Source organism: Halichoerus grypus, chromosome 4 (assembly GCF_964656455.1).
Source record: "Halichoerus grypus chromosome 4, mHalGry1.hap1.1, whole genome shotgun sequence".
NCBI classification, from domain to species: domain Eukaryota; kingdom Metazoa; phylum Chordata; class Mammalia; order Carnivora; family Phocidae; genus Halichoerus; species Halichoerus grypus.
In genome coordinates this window covers 163,953,730-163,975,447 of record NC_135715.1, presented here as the reverse complement: position 1 = coordinate 163,975,447, position 21,718 = coordinate 163,953,730, and the positions used below count along the sequence as shown (strand labels likewise).

The 21,718-nt window shown below is 36.5% G+C and overlaps 1 protein-coding gene and 1 non-coding gene across 5 annotated transcripts in view; both read right to left on the bottom strand.

The window, feature by feature from the left end:
• Positions 1–21,718, bottom strand: part of PARD3B (par-3 family cell polarity regulator beta) — a 995,854-nt gene that overhangs the window by 327,295 nt on the left and 646,841 nt on the right. For all 4 annotated transcript variants that reach the window (XM_078071225.1, XM_078071227.1, XM_078071226.1 and 1 more), the window contains one exon: positions 13,418–13,462. In XM_078071225.1, the coding sequence (XP_077927351.1) occupies positions 13,418–13,462 (45 nt within the window). The remainder of the gene's footprint in view (positions 1–13,417; positions 13,463–21,718) is intronic.
• LOC118524008 (U6 spliceosomal RNA) lies at positions 11,673–11,779 on the bottom strand. The gene has a single exon (XR_004911380.1). It is a non-coding gene; the product is annotated as a U6 spliceosomal RNA (small nuclear RNA).

Genomic DNA, 21,718 nt, shown 5'->3' with positions numbered 1-21,718 from the left:
ATGCATGATAAAAAGGTTTGCCTTTTTGCCTTATGATTGCCAATTCAATATAAGAAAAAAGTGGGATGATAAAAACAAAACAAAACAGGAATTCATCCTCAGAGGATAAGAAAGAAGAAAAAGAGACATTAAGAAGTGGCTTAAATATAAAAATAAGATGATAAACATAATCTAAATACACCAGTAATCTTAATAAATGTAAATGTGCTAAACTCCCATCACAATTCAGACGGCCAGAACATAAGAACAAAATCCAGCTATTTGTTAGGACAATACATGTGCATAAAGAACATGGGAATTTAAGAGTAAAAATAGGCAAAAGACATATCAAAAGAAAGACTAAGCAAACACTGAGTAAAGGACACCTGCTCCATACCAGACAGCTCTTGGACTGAGGTTCAGGGTCTCTGTCCTTGTAAAGCTTACATTCTAGGGGGAAGGGAGATAGCAGATTACACACACACACACACACACACACACACACACGTACACTCTTACTACAGACTACAATAAGTGTTATTAGGAAATAAACAGAGTAAGCAATAGAAACTGACTTATTTTCTACTTTAGATGGGGTGGTCAGGGAAGGTATGTTTGAGGAAACAACATTTGACCTGAGAACTGAATAAGAAAAAACCAACCACATGAAGTGGAGGGAGATCATTCTGAGCAGAGGAAATACATGTGCAAAGGGCCTGGAGAGAGAGCAGTTTGGCCTGCTCCAGAGATAGAATGCAGGCAACACAAGCCAAGTGTCCAGAAGGAGGAGGAAGCATGGGTATGAGGTCAGGCCAGGCAGAGGAAGATAGGCTTTGGGGATCATGGTAAGAAATCTGGATTATTTTCTATGAATGATGAGAAGCCACTGAGGATTTTAAGCATTTGAGGGACATGATTTGATTCATGTTTTCCAAAGACCCCTTTGGCTCCTGTGGGGAGAGCAGAACTGTAGAGAGGGCAGAAGAGCGTGGGTCGGTGAGGAGGCTCCTGAAGGTGTGAGGTAATGGTGGCTTGGGTGAGGGTGGGAAGTAAAGCTTTGGGATATATTCCTATGGGTCTAACCTGATTTCCTGCTGTATTAAAGAAAAGCATAAAGGCAAGGCTAACTCTGCATTTGGTAAGACTTTTCCAGACTCACAAGGAAGGGCACTACTGTATCTCTTACATTCTTGGTTTCCTTCTTTGATAAGATGGCTTGCTGGAGGAATATTTGAAAATATAATTCAAGTTTAACTTGATTAAGAGTTACCACGGTAAGAAATAGTGGAAGCTTTGGGCATTTATTTTGCTGAAAAAGCCAGTGTTCAACTGGAATTGGAGGTGTTTGCATACGGACAGGAAATGGGGCCCAGACTGTGCGTATCACATAGCCTAAGGACATCAGAGTGGAGATACTTTTCTTAAACTAAGATTTTTTGAGCTTTGCAAACAAGCGTGCTGATGGAAACTGCAGAATGCTGATGGAAACATAGCATCGATCAGTGTTTCCCAAACTTCAGCAACTGGTGTCACTGCTCCATAATATTTTGCCATGTTCACCTATCATTTTACATTGTCTTACCAAGAGTTTTCAAAATCTCATAGTTTTTATGTAAAAATTTTATTCAAAAAACATGCAGCACTACCATAAATGGAAAAACTGTTTTACTAGTACATTCTCATATAGATACATACTTTTAAAAAAAATAAGAAGTACCTGCCCATATAAACCATTACCAGAGTCCAGGGACGACTGCGTCATTACACTAGCCAAAAGGAGAATTTTCTCTGAGGTCTGTCAGGATAGCACATAAGAAGCCTCCATCACCAGTTTGACACCAATATTTCTAAATGCCTCCCAACAACCCCCTGATGGCATATCATGATATTTTACAAAACTATCTGCTTTTTCTTCCCCTCTTTTTTTGCAGTTGTGCTTTGCCTGCTTTAAAAAGGCATACACCCTTTTTTGGTTGTTTTGTTTTTTAACTGACTGGTTAATAAAAGGGTTTTTGTTCAAAAGGCAACTTTGAACAGCTTTGTTGTATTTGATGGGGTGGAATTGGTAAGCTGTTTTGTGTGGGTGTGTGGTTTCTAATTATCAATAGAGTGGGAATGAATTTGCATTTGCTTATTTTAGCAAGGAGAAGTAATCTAGGTTGCTTACAGTTTTCTCTTTAATTTTTACATATTCATCATTAGTCCTTTTATTATAATTCTGCTTTTATTGGACAGAGTTGGGGCATCGTGAACTTTTAAAAAAGACCCTTTTCTGTATATGGCATTGTGTGGGTGCCTTACTGAATGAATTACAAGGACTAAGTTTCTACCATCTAGGATACCAAAACTTGAAGGGGGGTTAAAACTCCCTAAGTACGTTTTTCACTGGCACTTTCTCCAGCAACCTACAAATGAGGTGTCTCATGGATAAGTCCCTCTCCATTCCTTTCACCCTGAAATATTTCTGGGCCTCAAGCAGGTTCCCAGCATGACTCAGGGATTCAGCCTCATCTCTCCTTCCCAGAAAGCATCCCTTGTCCTGTGCTTCTTCTGTACACACTCGGTGACAGTCCCCATGCTCAATCCTCCCATTTGTACAACATTGCCATTAGTAGACTCAGCATGTGAAGGTTTACAATGTTTAAAAATGTTTTTATTTTTTAAATCCATAAGTTATTCATTACCCAATTTGTACATAAACTTAGTCTCAATGTAAAAATTCAGATACTGTAGCTAAAGCAGAAGTCTCCCTTGTCCCTCAATCTCTATCTTCTTCCTCTCAGTAAAGGTAAGTTCTGTTACCTTTTCTATGTATTTGCATTTATATGTAAGTACCTGGAATTTTTGCTGTTCACATTCCTATCGCGGCTACCTAGCTGTAAGCACCTTCGTGGCAGAATCTGTGTTCGATACAACTTTGTATCTGCAGTGCCTGGCGCGGTGTCTGGCACATGGCAGGTGTTCATTAAATATTGGTTTGGTAAATGACTTATCCTTGCTTACTCCCCCTTATGTGCTAGATAATCAAGTTCTGCTTATATATGAAAAGGTGGGCTGTGGGATTCTCAATACTGTAAGGGAGACACACAACTGCTGATTAAAGGAGATTGATAACAACCTGCAGGAGACCTTGGGGGCTGACGAGCTACAGGACAGAGTGTGAGTTAAGCCAAGAAAGGCTGAGGGAAGTTAAATAGTATAAAAGCAGAGCCTAGAAGACACTGAAGTTACCCAAGGTTAGCTCCCAGAAGGGACCCTTGCCTGAGGGTGGTGGGGAAGGCTCCTCAGGACAGAGTTCAGATGGGGCTCTGAGGTGTGAAAGAGCGAGACATAGTCTGATGACAAAAGTGAGTAGATCTTGGGGCACCTGGGTGGCTCAGTCGGTTCAGTATCCGACACTGGATTTTGCCTCAGGTCATTATCTCAGGGTTGTGAGACTGAGCCCCAGCATGGAGACTCCTGAAGATTTTCCCTCTGCCTCTCCCCCACCCTCCAAAAAATAATAATAGTAAGAAAGAGTGAGTAGCTCTGTGAGTGGGGAACATGTGTGGTGAGGCGAGTGGGGTGGGGTGGCGGGTGATGGTGGCAAGAGCCAAGCCTGGAAGGGCAGGCCATGAGAAGGTGATGGAGGGAATGGTACAACTTGTTAAAGAGGTTGAAATTTATTCCTGGCCATGGAGCCTAAATACAGGAAAAAATGAGTGTTTCCTAGGTAGGCAATACCCTGCTTGAAATACATGTCTTTTAATGCTTCCCTTCCTCACCTGCATAAGACAGTATTCATTTGTGAAACTCAAATGTGTATACACATAAACATATACATATAAGTCACCTAATTTAAAGTAGTACCGACCTTATCAAGCCAATATATCCTAAATGTTTCTCACCATTAGTTGACAATTTATCAGATATTAAAGATAAAATTTAGGCTTTGGTATACATTACTCAACATAGATTAGGTAGTGTATCATGTAGGAGCTCATCTTTAAATTCCCCAGGTTGGGTTTTAAACCTGTCCTTCCAATATCCTCATTGGCTGATTTTTAGCAAGAAAACTGAAGAATTAAAATCACTGCTGGAATGAGTAGCCATTCAGTTAACACTGGCAGGAAGATTTTGCACAAAAGTTGAAAACCCCTCTGGGTCACTGGAGTCAGAGAGTCTCAGTCTTTTCCTCCACAATAAATTTACACATAAAATCCCTTCCTTAGAAGAGTGATATTAAATTCTAGGTCTCAATGTAGACTTTTCTAAAATAATTATGCAGGACTGAAAAGCCTTCTAGCTCTTCCAACTCTCCTCTTCATGAGGGGCTGCTATTAGTTAAAGCTAGGAAGCACAGAGTCCAGTGTTTTTATTGCCATGGTTTCATTGCAAAAGTTAACTGAAGACATCCTAAAGCTGAATATAAAGAGGACAGAACTAATGCTCATATTGTAGGTTAAAATGTATAGTTGCTATGTTTTCAAGAATGTGATTTGTTTTTGCCCATGGTACATCAAATTCATACAGTAATATTCTGATACTGGTGGCATTTTAGTGTACTTTTTATGTGACTTGCTGTTTTTTGTGGCTCCTGCTATCATTGTTCCTCTCTGGTTGCAGAGCTAATCCAAAGCTGGGCACAGACAGCTCGGCCCATAGTACGGCGCTGATGTCAAACATCCACTTTGTGTTTATCAACCATCATGTAATCAGCTAATAACATTTTTCACCGCAGATGTTCATTCTAGCATTTAGAAACACTATTAGAATTGTCAGTTCCAAACCACTGTTTCTAAATGTACAAGACACATATTCCCCATGGATGGGGAAGTTTGAGAGTTCAGCCACATTTGAAGGATTTGACATATTTAGAAATATGCTCTTCTCTTTATAAAATTACTTTTCACTTGTTCAAACAATTCAAAACATTTTAGAAACTATAAATTGTCTAAATCAACACATACTTAAGCATACTAAATTTTATCTCCAAAGACAGGCTGTCATATTCTGGATAATGAGAGAAACAGGGTAACAAAGAATTTTGTTACTGCGAAGTTTGTAATGCAAATATGGATATATAAGGGCAAAGGGAAAAATACATACCGAAATATACCACATCAACAAATACCTGCTGGAGCTCAGAATAATTTGTCCTGTACATTTATATTTATAGGAAAAAGAACTAGAACACCATAATAAAAGTAAGAGTATAATAAATAGCAACTATGTATAAACACAGATTTTGTGACAGTCTGTATAAACTTGGGATGCAATATGAAATTTTGTATATAGAAGCTTATTCAATCCTGGTAGGTTTCAATGTCAGAAGCGTAAAGGACAAATGACTAGTCTTGTGCCAAATTACTCTATCTTTCTGTTATTCAAGCTGAATTTGGGGAAATTCTGAGGATTTTAATGATACTTTAGGTTATGAAATCAGGCAAAACTGGTAGCAATGATGTTGGAATTCACAAAGCAAGAGACTGCTGAAATAAGTTAGCAGATCTGAGCCTCGGTTCTGTCATTGACTAGCTGGGCCTTTGGTGGGGGTGACTTTCCCTCTCTGGGCCTCAGTCTACTCTTTAAAAAAAGATGGTTTTCCTAGAGATATATACTGCTCCACTTAGTCCTAACATTCTCTAATCCCACCACAAATAGAGAATTGAAAATATAACTGCAAGAGATAAACAGCATTTTAGCTCAGAGAAAAGCTGCAGGTCCTCTGCAACCCAACTCTTGACTGTAGTGTGTGTGTGCATGTGTAAGTGTAAATATCTTTCTTCATAGTTTTCCATTTAATTTTGCCTCAATGACTTCAACAGATTTCAACATAGGTTACCTACTATCTATAGTGTTTCTTACAGTTCTTGGCCAGCTATGCCCAATCCTGTAATGCCACCAAGTAGACTTGGACACCATCAAGATGAGACCATTAACATCCTTAATTTCTCACCCCTATTACCTACAAATTTATCTATGCCACATGCGTAACTGCCACTTGCCCTACAACCTTGGCTCATCCTCTTCAAGGCCAACTGCTTTAACGCTACAGTCTTAATCCTATGCCTTTAACAATTCCCTCTTTCCCCTTTCTTCATTCTCTCACAAACATCTCTTTCCTCTCAGTTTATAAACATGGTTCAGTGTTTCTCACTGATAACATAAAGTAGAGCAATAAAAACAACTTCACTTCTCTAGATATATCTCTTTTCTTTCTCTTAATATTAAACTTCTAGATAGATCACCTTTCCACCCCCATTCCTCCTCAGGCCACATCATTTTGTTTCTGCTCTCCTGTCTGCCAATACTCGCGCTGCTGAAGTGATAACTAATGGCCATCTCTCAATTTCCAAACCTAGTGAAACTTGGGCATCTTCTCAAAACTTCTGTAACCTTGGGACCATTTCCTCCTGGAAATTTTCATCTTCTCAGTCTTCAGAGATATGATCTCTTACAGGAAATAATTCATCCAGGTCACCATTGAGTCTAAACTGGCCCAAGCCTTTTTCTCTAGTCACTGAAGAGTGAAGAATAATCTTCTAGACAACCACAGAGCTATGGAAATAAACCAGACCCATCACTCCAGCCATCCTCAGTCATTTCCCAAGAGGTAGAACCCCTGGTCATCTATTGCCCTCTGGGCTGCCGCTCTACACCACTCTGGCCATATTCCCATGTGACCACTCTCCTGCTTTCCCCTATATCCCAGACTCCTCCACTTGTCTTCTTTGAGTCCCTACTATCCTTCCATGGTTGACAAGATGCTGTTCATTTTTGACCTCTTCTCTAAAAATTTCCCTGCCTTTTAGCCTTAATTGAAGTCTACCTCTCCACTAAGAAATCTGCTTCCCCTGCCCTCTCATTCTTATCCATATCACGCAGGTCAGGGTTGGGAGGGGGTTCAGTGGCCTCTTTACTTCTCACTTCGGCTTTCAAGCACAATGCTCATCTAGTCACATATAAAATCCCTACTCCTTCTCAGCTCATGCCATCCGGCCACACTTCCCTCTACTCCTGCCTCTCATTCCCCTCTGCTACCTTCCCTGTCATGTGACTTAATACTCCATGGCTCTGACACACAGCTTATGGGTCCTTCTTATCTACCCTGTTTCCATCTTATCACTCTTGTTATCAAAAATACTTTCCTAAGGAAATCACTGTTCCAAGGAGAATTAGAGACATGTATAAAACCTGGACCTAAACTGTATATTGGAGCTAAGCCCAGCCAAACACTTCTGAGATCAGCAAATCCCTGCCCATGTGAAGATATGTGATCAAGAAATAAATGTTTGCTGTTGATTTTGTTATGCATCATAGGTGTAGCAATAGCTGACTGATATACTGAGAATCAAATTGGATCTTCTTCCTCACTCACCCACTAAGTTTAATTAAAAAAAAAAAAACAACCTCCAAGATTTATTTCCTAAGTATGCCTTACTTTTTTTTCCATTTCCATTGTGATTCACTTGAATTTATGCCCACATCATCTCTTATCTGGACTACTGCAACGGTCTTTTAACTGTTCTCCTTGATTTTTTGTTTTTGTCCTTCAAGTCAGCACAGCCAACAGAGTAATGGTACTACCTGGCTAATCTGCTCCTTTAATCCTCATGATTTAATCTCCTGTCTACTGGCTCAACCTGGTATCTGTTACTGTCCACTTTCATTTGTGCCACACTGAATTGCTTATAGTTTCAGGAACATACCATGATGTTTCAAGTTGTCATAACTTTCCATATGCCTGAAATGTGTTAGCTCGTTGACCTTTTTTATTTCTTAAACTTCTATTTATCTTTCAGATCCTGCTCTGGAAACATTTCCTTTCTGAAATATGACAGCCATCCCCCAATTCCAAGCAGAATTAAGCAATATTTCCTCCGTGAGATTTCTGCACTGTACTCTTTAGCATAAAGGTACCAAACCAATATTTAATTAGGCATTTATATGACTTTCTCCCCTACCATTTCAAAAAATTTTTTCTAAGACAGAGACCATGTCTTATGTCACTTTGTGTCTTCAGACCTTGATATAACACCTGTCACAGAGTGGGCATTTAATAAACATGAGTGGAACTAAAATAATTAATTTTGAAATTTGATTTGTAAGAACATGTAGACTCTATTGACTCATGAAATTCAGAGATGCACACACCTGCACCATATTTGAGTAGCAAAGAATTGAATCACATTTCTAAAAAGACTGATGTATTTGTTTCTAATTCAATTTGATTCATTGAATTTTAGAGACCAGAGTATTCAGTAACCTTTTACAACATAGGAAATACTATGTTTTATAATCTGCTTTATAATCAAGTTTGTATAGGAAGAAGCCTATACATATTGCTATTTTTTTAAATAACATCCTGAATCCTATGGAAATGTAAATCAAGCTGGAGGACGTGAGAATGTATATATTTCTTGTGTCTAAAGCTGTATTTTATCCAACATAACAAGTGACAAAAGCTTAGAAAGTACCTAATAAGGATTTTTGTCCAAACATATAACCATATAGTTTTACCTTAACCAACTGATGAGAAAAGAAACAGAGTTTAAGTCCACTACCAACTAACTCCAAGATTTAGTTCCTCATCCACAGTAACAATAAAAAGCCAGGAAAAATCCAATTCAGACTCATAAAAAATGACTATAGTTGGTGCTCCAAATTTTAAATGCATACTCAACAAAATTTATGAAATGTCATTTAATAGCACATTGCTCTTGTATTAAAGTAATTATCTGATCACCTTATGCTTTTAAGAGATCTATTTCTTTGGAAAGATCTAGAGATTTCTTTGGCCACACTCAAACATTCTAAATATAAAGTTTACACACAATGCATTTAGAACAGAATGTAAGATCTGCCAAGTTAGCAACTTACATATTAAACTTTCAGCCTTTGCCATAAGGATACACATCACATGCACATTTGCTGTAATTTATACATAATACATGCACATCACATACATATTTTCTCTCTTATACATCTCTTAACTTGGCTCACATTTTCATATAAATATATATACACATGCATACATACATGCAGGGAAACAAAGTCTAGAATGATCAGATTAGATGTCCCTCTCATGCTCATTGAGTTACAATCGTTTGCTAGAGAAATTATACTTATGGTGTTCCTTGTTCAGTCGGAGGTTGCAAAAGGTAAGAATTTATGGGATATTTTGATATCTGTATCATGTCTTCCAACTAGAATTGTATTCTTCTCAGTCCCTGGGACTGAAGTGTTAGGCACATGCTGGTGGAAAATGAATTGGCCAAAGCATAGGCTTTACCATACAGTATCTGGGTTCATAATCTCACCCGTACTAGGTACCAGCTAAGAGAACATGTATTTAAATGCCCTGAGCTTCAGCTTCCTTACCAGTAAAATGTGTTAAGAGATCCACACACTTAGTGGCTGCAAGGCACCTATACAGAGCTATCTCCCTAGACTGTTAATGAATATTTGCTCATTAATTGATAAACTTATCTCAGAAAAGGGTCTGGACTTACTGCCAACCATTACTTTTACAGACTCGCCTATTTTACAGCTATATAGACAGGTGTTTGAGAATGTAAGAAATTAAAATAGAAATAGGAAAGCTTTTTAGTCCATTTTGCTAATTAATATGTCAGAGCTCATAAAGAAGAACTCATCGGCTTTCTTCAGTACTGCATCATCTTAAAGAGCTGGGTCAGCAAAGATCTCCGCAGATAGTCAATACATATTAAAACAGTCCCAAGCAGTAAATCAAAACAAAAAATTTAAGATATAGTAAAAAAGTAAAATTTATAAGTCCTTTCTGACTAAAATGTGGAGGAGCATTAAACTATTAGTTTAGGTGTCAGCTCAGTATGTAGGGGAAAAAAAAAGAAATGATTTCTTCTCAGATATAATTTATGAGTCTGTATAATCAAAATTAAAGCATAATTTAAAAAAAAAGCTATGCCAAATTTGATGTCATTTTCTTTGGATTCTAATGTTCCCTCAGGATATTGAAATCATTAAAAATTGGTTTCGTTGCTTAAAATATACATTTTGCTGGAGTTTTTTCAACCCCCTGCATTTACTAAGATTTGGATTTTGTCAGAATTTTGTCAATTAACAAGATAAGGAAAGGCATATTTTTGATTTTTAAGGCTTTCTGAAACTTTTTAAGGCTTAAGAAACTTCCTTTCTTAAAGGAACCAATTAAAAGCTATTTTTGTTCTTAACCTCTCTGGGTAGGTCTCAACCATTCCAGAGACATTGATACCTCTCAAACATGGAGGAGGACACTACAAGATTGACAAGAGAACATCCTGCCTGCTTCCCAGCTAAGGTATGAGATGCTATGCACTCAGGGGAACCCCTGAGGTAGGTTGTTAGAAAAATCTCAAGAATACTGAACTGATTCCAGAAGGGGTAAGGGGACACTACAATTTATGCCAACAATATTAGAAAGATTTATCTTACCTGAGCCTTTGATTTGATCTAGGCTTTGAAGAATCAACCATTTAAAGATCAAGCCAAGGAAAGGGTGCCAAAAATATTGTCACAAATTTGGGAGGTACCCAAGCCAGACCAACAGATGGAACTTGGCATGAAATGGCTCTCTGCACACTAAGCTGACTCGAAAGAAACTTTAACTCAGATGAATTTATTAAAATGTTGAATATCATCCTAAATAAGATGGATGATAGATTCAGGTCAGCACATACAATTTAATTTAACTTCCTGATGGTCTTGGATGGTATGAAAGCTGCCCACATTTCTATAATTAAAAAGAGACAGAGGGAGATACTCTTCCTTTTTAGCAAAAGAGGTATCACCTTTTCACCTAAATATTCTGAAGGAAAGATTTGGGGAAGGGAAAGGTAAAACGAAAAGACACTGAATGATTTCTTTTAACATTGGTGAGACAAGTATGAACATGGACCAGTAGACGTTATAGTCCAGTTAGTAACTTGCTTAGTGGTCACAGATGTACCAGATTGAGACTATGGTTATATAGATTAGGTGAATTTTCAAGCTGATTTGTGTAACTGAAAGATGTTACCAGAAGCAAAAGGACCCTTAATCCTTTTTTACCATCGCGGCCCCCTCCCCAGAAACTGCTCTGCCTAAGTGCCACACGTGTTGCATGTTACGTGAGTGATGAGTTTTTTGAGGATCATTATAATTCAAGATAAATTTTCCAAAAGAAATAAATATAAAAAATGGGGGAGGGTATATTCTTGGAATATATAAATTTATAACCTTAGTTGTAAATTTTTCTTTAATGCTGTTTTGTATTTTCTCAGGATGGTCTCTACAGTTTTAGAGTGATCTCACTTAATAGAACTCTTGAGTGTAGAATTTTAGGTAATTGGTTAGCCCTCTTGATTGGGTTTTCTCAAATGCCATTTTTGCTCCAGAGTGAGCAAAGTTCTGGTTGTTTTCAGCATTTGCACTGATTCCACAGATGGCCAGTGAAAAGCTCAATGACACTGTGATAGCGTATACGAGGACTCCGAAATGTAAAATGGTGAATGTTGTACTAGCAGTTCATTAGGAACCAGAAATCTTTAAAACACCTGATATATTTAAGCAGCATGGTTCATATGATATAAAAATTAACCTATCTGACAGGTTTAAACTTATGCCATTTTTGTCATTTTTTTTCAATTTGGAAATTATTTCAAGTTTCGTACTTAGGGTAATTCTTTTTTACTGTGTTTTTATTTTATTTTTTTAATATGGAATGCTTCACGAATTTGCGTGCCATCCTTGCGCAGGCGCCATGCTAATCTTCTCTGTATCGTTCCAATTTTAGTATATGTGCTGCCAAAGCGAGCACTCTTTTTTACTGTGTTTTATATCACACTACATAAAAGCCTATCATTCAACTTAGTAAAATACGGTAGTGATATACAAAGGTAACAATGTCCTCATTTAAAAAGAGTGCCAATAACTTTTATTTTATTTATTTCTTTTTTTTCTTTTTTTTTTTGAGTGCCAATAACTTTTAGTCACTGGCTGAAAGAAACTTGTTTGGAAATGAAGATCAGAATAAGATTTGATTTTCTGGAAAAAAGTCAGAAAGTTCATTTGCTCATTTTCAAAAACCAGATTGATAAACAGTCTTAAAAACTGCATTTTTTTTTTTTTTTTTTACCTTGAAGCCTATCCCAGTACATAAAAAGGCTTTAACCTTCAAGTGTTAATCTGTGTAACAGAACTAACAATAAGCAGTACCATTTAAGATGCATTGAAGATGAAAACAACATAGGCTATCCTCGGGGCTCCTTGGTCACGAGAACTTCCTTTTCAGATTCCTAAAAATATTTCCAGTTGTAGAGAATGTAATGGATAAGGATGATGGGGAAAAGCAGCACTCTGCAGTTTATCACTCTCAGAGAAATCTTTTCCTTCACGGTGATCTAACCTCTTAGGCTCTTTATTAGGAGCAGCAGAAAAGAAAAAAAATCTAAGAGTTGTGAACCAGCCCTTCCCTGCTGTTATCACAAGAGAATCTGGAGAAAGAGGAAAAGAAAAAAAAACCATAATCTTGCCCAGGAACACGATGGAAGTAATGAGGCATCAAGGCCACTTACTGCCGAGACATAATTAGCACATAAACAGAGGAGACACTTGGTGACAGGAAAGACTCTCTTTGTTTCAGAAACAGAGGGATGTCAACAAATTGTAACTCTTCTGTTATTTGAAGTGGCAAGCCTAAGAGTAAAATGGATATTCTTCCCCAAATAATACACCTGTAGAGGAAAGGGATCCCTGTAGTATTTGTAAGCTGGGTAACTCTTAAGTGTTTTCAACTAATGTGAAAAAAGCAACGGTGAAGGGCAAAGGGTGAGAAGCAAACCACCTGGCAATGAAGGAAAAGCTTGGATTTTCGACTGGAAGGGATCTCCCACATAACAGAGAAAGACCCAGGAAACGCACAGAGATCCTTGTGGACTTCCTGGAGAACCTCTAGGAATGAGGGAGCTCATTCGTCAGTCTAAAGAAAGACAATACGGCCATCTTGGGTGTGATCCTCTTTGATGACAAGCAAAATAACTATTCCTTTTTAAGGAGAAATGATCACATTTTTCTTGTTCTGGAGCTCTTTGTTCTGCCACTGTAATGTGAAAGTCATGATGGAAAAGAGTTTCAAACTTTCTTGGATTTTCCTTATAATTTTTTTTGTTGTTTTAAGTGTTCAGCTGGCAAACAGGTTTAAGATTTTTGGTTTTATAATTATTACTTTTTGGAAACCTTTATCCTTTCCTCTCAAACATTTTGAGTCAGCATACATTATGCCACTACACACACAGCCAAGCAATAATTCATCTTTGTGGAAGTCAGAGACATCTCATGTATTAATTAGCAAGCCTTTCAGTGACTAGTGGATGGAAATAGGTTCCAACTGCTACTCAAACACAGCCAGCAATTTCCAGGAAGGAGAATATAAAGTCAGTTACAAGGAGTTTCTTACCCGATTTGTGAGCAGCCAATGAGTGGACTTTGCTTTCATCCGGCACTGAGAAGAAATAAAAGAGACAAGGATCAGGCCTGCTTGTAAATCAGCCATTCTTTGAACAATAAATTGAAACAGATTCATAAGAAGTTAAATCTTTTACTGGAAAAAAATTGAGAAAAAAATGTTCCCTGGCCTACCTGGGGTGCCTCATTTCCTTTGGTAGGTATTTTAAAGGCAGCTATGTATATATACATATATATATATATATGTGTGTGTGTGTGTGTGTATATATATATGTATATATACATATATATGTATATATTTCTTGTATATACACACACACATTAGATCGTCTATGAATGTAATTTTATTTTCTTTTGATTTTCAGTACTTTCAGCTCTGTTAATTGGGCTATTGTTTTCCTGCTTACAAAAGGAGAAATTAAACTCATGGGCCCAGAAATGTATAATATATAATAAAACTTTATGAGTGTAATAGCTATATATATATATATATATATACTCAAGGACTGGACTTCTATATCTGGAGTAAAAGGGAACAGATTTACAATCTCTCTTGAAAAAAAATTAAATACATAAAACATGAAACAGTGGCAATCAAGGGATTAGACATTAGGCAGCAGAGACGGAAAGCAAGTGAGTAGAATCCTGTAACTGCTCTAGCTTCTTGTCTGGAGAAAGTTTCCAGATTGTGGTATAGGGACGGAAACAGAGCAGAGCCTGATGACATCCCAGCCTGAGCACATGGACCTAGATGTCCAGGGAAGCCAAGGCAGATGACATTTGCAGGCAGACAACCAGAGAGGAAAGACTTAATCCAGAACTCTTGCTGAGATCTGCCGAGGATCTCCTTATGTATTTAGTTGAATATACTGATGATCACACACATGTGAGGAAACTACCCAAGACCTGGGAAAGAACCACCCAAAAATATAATGGGAAGAGTGTCTGAAGTTCACACAGGGCTGAGAATAGTGCCTAGTCCTAATAGCCAGAGTAAAGATTCATAATTCAGGACCATGAAGAAGAAGATGAAGAACCATGCTTCAGTAGTGAAAAAAAAAATTAACCCTAGATTAACACGGCTCTGATGAAATAAATTTTTGAAAGACACAAGTTACCAAAACTTATGTAGGAAGAAACAGATAATCGGAATGACCCTATAGTTTTTGTTGTTGTTGCTGTTTTTAATGAATTTGTAGTTAAAACTTTCCCACACACAAAAAAACTCTAGACCCAGATGGCTTCACTGGTGAATTCTACCACACATTTAAGGAAGAAATCACACCAATTCTCAGAAATTCTTTCAGTAAATTCAGAGAAGGGAATATTTCCCAACTTGTTCTATGAGGCTGGTATGATGCTGATACCAATACTAGGCAATGACATTACATGAAAGCTATTACCCAATATCTCTCAAAAACATAGATGCGAAGTTCTTAATCCTTAAGCTGTCTGCATGGATTATCACTTCAATATCCAACAATAGCTGTTCATTATTCGCTATGTGCCATTGGCTATGTCAGTCTATAAAAATCTGGTGCTCCAGAATTGAGCAATGTGAAGTGAACTTTGCTGACAAAGAAGACCTCTTCCATTTTTCCTAACACTAGAGGTCTCAGAGGAGTACGCCCCTCCTTCCTTTTCCTACAGCATTCAGTCGTATTTCACCAACCCAGTTATTATATACAGATCTCTCCACTCCCACTATCCCTCCTTTTCTAAGCTATTTCTTTATTTTCTAGACAACAACACTACTTGTCTGTGATTCTTCTAGTATTTTATTAACTTCTTAAAAATCCTATCAGAATTTTCTTCATATTTCTAGTTGGATATGTCAGTCCATACTCATCAGGCTCCAATTGTGGGCCAAATTCTGGCTTTTTCAGGTCTAAAAAAATTTACAGTAGAATCTACAGTATAAATAGAAAAGTACTGGAAAACAATGATGATGATTTAAAAATAATAATACTAGTGGCTAAAACTTATAGAGCACTTGTATTGTGTAGGTTCTGTCCTATGTACTTTATAGCTAATAATTCACTTAATCCTCACGATGACCTATAAAAATAGGTATTATTATTATTATCTTTACTATACAGATAAAGAAACTGAAGCATACCTCCAACGTGGAGGATCCAGAACTTAAACCTTGCAGTCTTAACCACTCTACTATAGTTGTGATAAGTCATAGAAGAATTTGTTACATTCTTTGAATCATCAGTTGCATGAATAGAAGAAAACACTTGACAAATACTTTTATGTTAGAAAACTATTATCCTTTTTATTTGAATATGTTATTAATAGAAGTCTTTCTGTGGTGATAAATATCAACAAGTGTTAGCTATAATTTTGTTTAACATGTTTGGAAATTTAGCATTCTATTGAGTTTAAGCTAAAATATTCATCCCCATTTCACAAATGAGAAATCATTTGAGTTCAAATCCTGACTTGAAAACTTACTAGACATATGCAATTTATTTGAACTCCCTGAGCCTCAATCTCATCATATATACAATAAGGATAACATTGCTTCCTCCATAGGCTTGTAGGGAAGATTACATGTGTAAATTAATGCAAAGTACTTATAAGATCATATAGTAAGTGCTTAATAAATACAGACTACCATCATCATTATTAATAGGAACCTAAATAGAAAGGCAGAATAACATGATAGTTAATAATGAGATAGATATGAGTTGAATGTCAGCTTTACCAGGCAAGTTACTAAGTTGTTTTCAATCTTAGTTTTCTTGTGTGAAAAATTTAGATAAAAACACCCCACAAGGAGTGCCAGGTACATAGTTCTCAATAAATGAAAACTTTTGAAAAATTAAAACTGTGAGAATGGTAAAGGTTGTGCATTTGATGATGGTGGTGGTGTTTATTTCACTTCCTGGAATTATAAAGGAACAGAGGGAGAAAACACTCGAGAGAATACAATGCCTTCAGACAGGTACTTTGAATTGTTATCGCATGGATAATCCAACACCCACAGCAGGTTTTACCTCTCAGTTTACCTGTCTCCTAGTTCATTTTGTAGTGGAAGAAAAGCAAAGGAAATACAGTATTCAGACTGTATGGTCTTATTATGTGGTTATTCTGAAAAAGGGATTCATACAAATATTTTGTTATTTTGCATTTGTCTTTTTTCTGTGACGGATGTAAGTTATCCCATTAAATCTAAGCCAATTTAAGTACTGCCAACTCCTCAACCATATTAGGTTAAACATGGTACTTCCTTAACTTTTTGACTGCACACTCTCTATTATTCTTAGTGGGAATACTTAACCATTATTTTACTTGACAATTTGAAATTCTTTAGAGCACTATTTCAAAAAACAGTATAAAAAATCCAAATGGGTGATAGGCATAAAAATTAGGGGTCTTTCTCCAAAATATTCAGTGACACAGATGTCTATCTTTAGAAGATAAATGAATAAACATAATGGAAAAGAGAGGGGACTGTAATGACTTAATTAATAGAATACACTTTATTTAAAAGGTTAAACTGGGAACAATCATCTTTTATGCACATGCTTAGTGCTGGGAACTGATTTAAATAAGAGTAGTAAATGAGAAAATGAGGTAAAATTACACACACTACCACCACTTTTTAAAAAATGACAAGTGTTATAATTAATACTCAACTTCCTTTATAACTCAGATTACCTTTGAGCTACTCTAAGGTTATCTCTTGGGGCTGGAGCTTAAGTCTACTCATTTCACTGCATAATATTTGGATAGCACAGCGATTGGAATAGTAGCAGTAGGAATATGACAGTTGTGTCATTTCAAACTAAAACCTTATTTACAAGAGATTGAAAAATGAGTGAGCTGGGTGTTGTTAAGGTCTTCCATTCTAAAATGGTGAGGCACCAAAAGCATCTAGTCAGAGGGTGTTGATGGATCAAGAGTCAAAGTTTCTTGTTCTGGTTCTGATGACGGATTCCTTTTTCTTTTGTTCGTTCGTTCTTTTTTTTAAGTTTCCAGAGCCTATTATATTCCCTTTCTTATCCTTCAGTTTTACCCAAGGACGGGTACTACTTGTTCTTGATTACTTAAAGGGATATTACAGTAATCAAAGCATTATCAGTGAAATGTTGAAACCTTCTGAAGATGAAATTCATGGACATTTTTATTGTAACTGTTATTAAATACTTAGAGAGCACTGTGGACTTACTCTTCTTATCTCTGAATTTATTTAGATAATGGGATTTCTATACTAAGCTCATACTTCTTGGCCTTCAACTCAAGATTGATGGACAGTGATTTAATTCTTGTAAAGTGCTTCATAAGGAGGACGCTCTTTGGTTTGGATGTTTGTTAATTCCCTGATGCATCCTCTGGTTCAGGAAGACTTGCTTGGGAAACAGCAGCCTGATGGCCTCTGTTTCTAGCTGTCTTTGCTGTAGCCCTTTGAAGCTAATTAGAACTGCTCAACACTTATGTCACCTTTTTTAAAACTGTGGATAAACACACAGTGTCTTATGATTTAATCTCAACCAGGATCATTGTTAGTTGAGAGAAACTATAAACCAAGAAAATATGGGGAGAAAAATCTGTGAAAAAGATGGCACTCTGAGAGCTTATTAGCAGCAAACATTAAAGTGCTTATAATACATACATTGGATTCCCAATAGGATACATTTATACCAGTATAGTGATCACTTAAAATATTTTATTCTTTTGTCAAGCCTTCTCATACACTTCAAATGCATTCTCACTGGGGGAAAACAATTCTCTTGCTTATTGATAGCATTTGATACGCATTCTATAACATAAGTGACTATTAGGGACTGCACTTGCTTAATAAAAATTTGCAGAACAGTGGCAGATTTGGTGAGTTAATGGGCCCCATATGCTCTACTTAAGTTGACAGAAGACTGTATATTGCTAACATGCACAAATCTCTTCAGATAAAAATTGCCATCAGCTACTGTTACTCTTGAGAATGCCAACACTATGTCATGAATGGGAACATGCAAATGTGTTCAGATTCCCACTACTTCCTATTGAGATACTTTGTGCAAAGCATCACTCTAAAATATGATGCAATGCTTGTCTTTTACATACAGAGCTCTGTTTCATTTAATTTTTACTTCCATATCTTTGACATAATAGAGACTGCAGTTTTGAAGGTGATGCTTGGTGCAATAAAAATCTATCTCCTAATGAGGCCATAAATAGCTCTCTTTGGATAGTTTGCTAGGAAACTAAATATCAAGTAATTCCTTGATGGTTAATAAACTTTCCAAGAGCTGTCCCTTCAGAACCTAAAAAAAATTGATGTAGTTGCCAATATTAAGAATCAATTTTCTTCTCTTTTAGTAGATCAATTTCTGTACCACAGATTGATTTCCAGAATTTCTAAGAAATACAAACCGATTTCAAGTTGTAAATTAAGTTCTCTTCTCAGTAACCATGAACTCTCACTGCATTAATTTATAGTGTTTTCTTACATCAATGACTATTTGGCATACTGTTTCTCCTTGGGGAGACGTTTTGAGTTTTCAGCACTATGAATACTTAAGTGTGGAAAAATTCGTCCATCTCTTGAAACAAACAAACAAAAAAACACAAAACTAAACAAACAAGATGAGGCTTTTGCTGAAAAGAGGGTTAGAGAATTAGTACAAGATGATGATGCAAATGTTTATTTCACCATTTCTCTTAGCAAGCTTCCCCTGAAGCACCATGCTCATCTCTGGGTATGCTGCTACTCTGACAATAAGGTAATTGGAGCTCAACAGCTGAAGTTTTCTCCTAATATTATAGGGTATCCCCCAGCCATGGTGCCACGGGATAAAAATGAGGGACCCATGCCCTCATAGTTATCCATCTAGTCACATGTTCACAACTTTTCAGGGATCTCTTTAGAACTCCCTTTCTTCATGAATCTTAAGAGATCTTAAATCTAAAGTTAGGAAAATCCAACACTTTTCATATGTTTTTACACTATTGTCTTGATCTCATTAAAGAACATTGGAAAAACCAAATCATTCCTTCATAAATTTATTAAGTCATTTGTTTTGAATCCATGCAATAAATACTGTCTTTCTCAAAAGAATCAGATACTTAAAGCTGGGGGGTTTAATGAGGAGAGGCAAATAAATAATACATTGATATAATATAATGCACTAACTAGTATAATAAAGGAAGAAGGATAAGCTTTAGGAATACAGTAGAAGGTTAGACAGACATGAAGATCCACAAAAGTAAATAAAGGTTTTAGGTGGCTGAATATTTGAACCAATTAGTCTGTTTGACAACTTTCAGCACCTGGGGCATCTTTTGTCATCATGGTTAGGGAGTAGCATGAAAAGAGTTGAAGAGCTCACAAGGTTTGATGTCAAAGGGACCTGGACTGTGACACTAATTACATGCGTGGCTATGGACTAATTACTTAGTCTTTTTCAAGCTTACTGAACTCATTTGTAAAATGCAGATACTGCCCCTTACTTCCATCATGGGGCAACTCAGAGCATGGCAAAAACTCATCATGGAATCTAGCAGGGACAGGTGCTCACAAATGGATTCTGATTGTCTTTTACACACCACTAGGTTTGTAAAAGGTTCTCTGCACTCCAGCACAGAAGAAGTATATTTCTGAGCAGGCTATGTAACTTCATGCCTCAGTACAATATACAAGTAGCACATACAATTCCTTCTGAATCGTAATGAAAATTCATTCATTCTCCTACTCTGCAAATATGTTTTAGATTCCATTTAAATGTCACTTTCTCCAAATCATCTTCTCAGGCCTCCAGGCTGAGCTTAGGGACCAAAATTTGTAAACTTCTCAATTATTTGTGTATGAGTCTGTTGTACATTAAAATATGAACACCTTAAGGAAGGTATATGTCTTGTTTCTCCTTGTTAGCCTAGAATCATGCTTAGCATCTCTTACTCATTAATGTTTGTGGAGTGAATGGAAGCAGAATATGTAAGAATAAACAAAGCAGCAATTTGAATATGTCCCTTTACCATAGGGTTCTAGACTAATGAATGGGACATATGTTTATTGAGCTATGTATACGGTTATATGAATGTTGAAACACACATGTCTATAAACCTAGTAAAATTCTTTGCAGACATGTTCCTGGCAAGGAAGGGGTAGAAAAAGGTGACCGGAGTCCAACTGTGGGATACGTCTGGATAAAAAACAAAACATGTTAGAAATGTTTGGAAAAAATATCAATTCACTTATAAGTGGTGGACTGTAGAAAAAAATAGAGTTGATAGATTAGTTACACCTTATTGTCCTTCTCTAATCAATGAGTTATATGGAACTGACCACTGGGGTTTTAGCGCTTCTATATTTAGTTTTTGGCTTGCTGGAATTAATCACTAATCTCACTGCTGTTCTTCACATGGTAATGACACTTAAACAAGCAGTTCATTCTGTTTATAGAAAATATCACGTTACATTTCAAAAAAACCCGAAATGCTTGGTACAGAGGATACTCTTTTCAATACACAAATGTGATGAGTTTCCAAAGCTGCCAAGAGAGTAAATAGAAAATAGAGGTCTTTGTTACATGACAATTTCAGAAACAAAAACTCCCACTAGAATTAAAAGTTGCTTTTATTAAATATTGCATTAAAATATCCATAACATATGTGTGAGATATAAAGGACAATAAAATAGACAGCGTGTTTCAGCTACTAAGTTGAAGAATTTTATTTTACCTTTGAAACACATGGGCGTTTCATTCCAATCTTATTCCCTTTCCTCCTTACTCAAAGGTAACTACAGTCTTGAATTTTGCATTTTATCATTTTCTTCCTTTTCTTCATAATTCTACCACAAATATGTTGCCAAACAATATTCTTCAATTTTTTTTTCTTTCATTAAATGATATTGGATTCTTTCAAATAACTTTTTCTGTATCTACTGATGTGATCATACATTTGTGTTTTAGTCTTTTAATATGTGACTTACATTGATTTCAAATGTTAGACCAAACTTGCATTCCTAAAATAAACCCCACTTGATCATGATCTTTTTTTATACATTGTTGGGTTCAATTTGCTCAACTTTATAACATAATTTTGTATCAATTCATGAAGGATATCAAGTTAAAGTTTTTTTGTTTTGGTTTGGTTTTGGTTTTTGCTGGTTTCTAATGTCCTTGTCTGGTTTTCATATTATAGTAATGCCAGCTTCATAGAATGAGTTGGGGAAGTATTCCCTCCTCTTTATTTATCTGGAAGTGTTTCTGTAGAATTCATATTATTTCCTCCTAGTAACGCTTAGTAGAATGCACCAGGAAACCCATCTGGACCTAAAGAT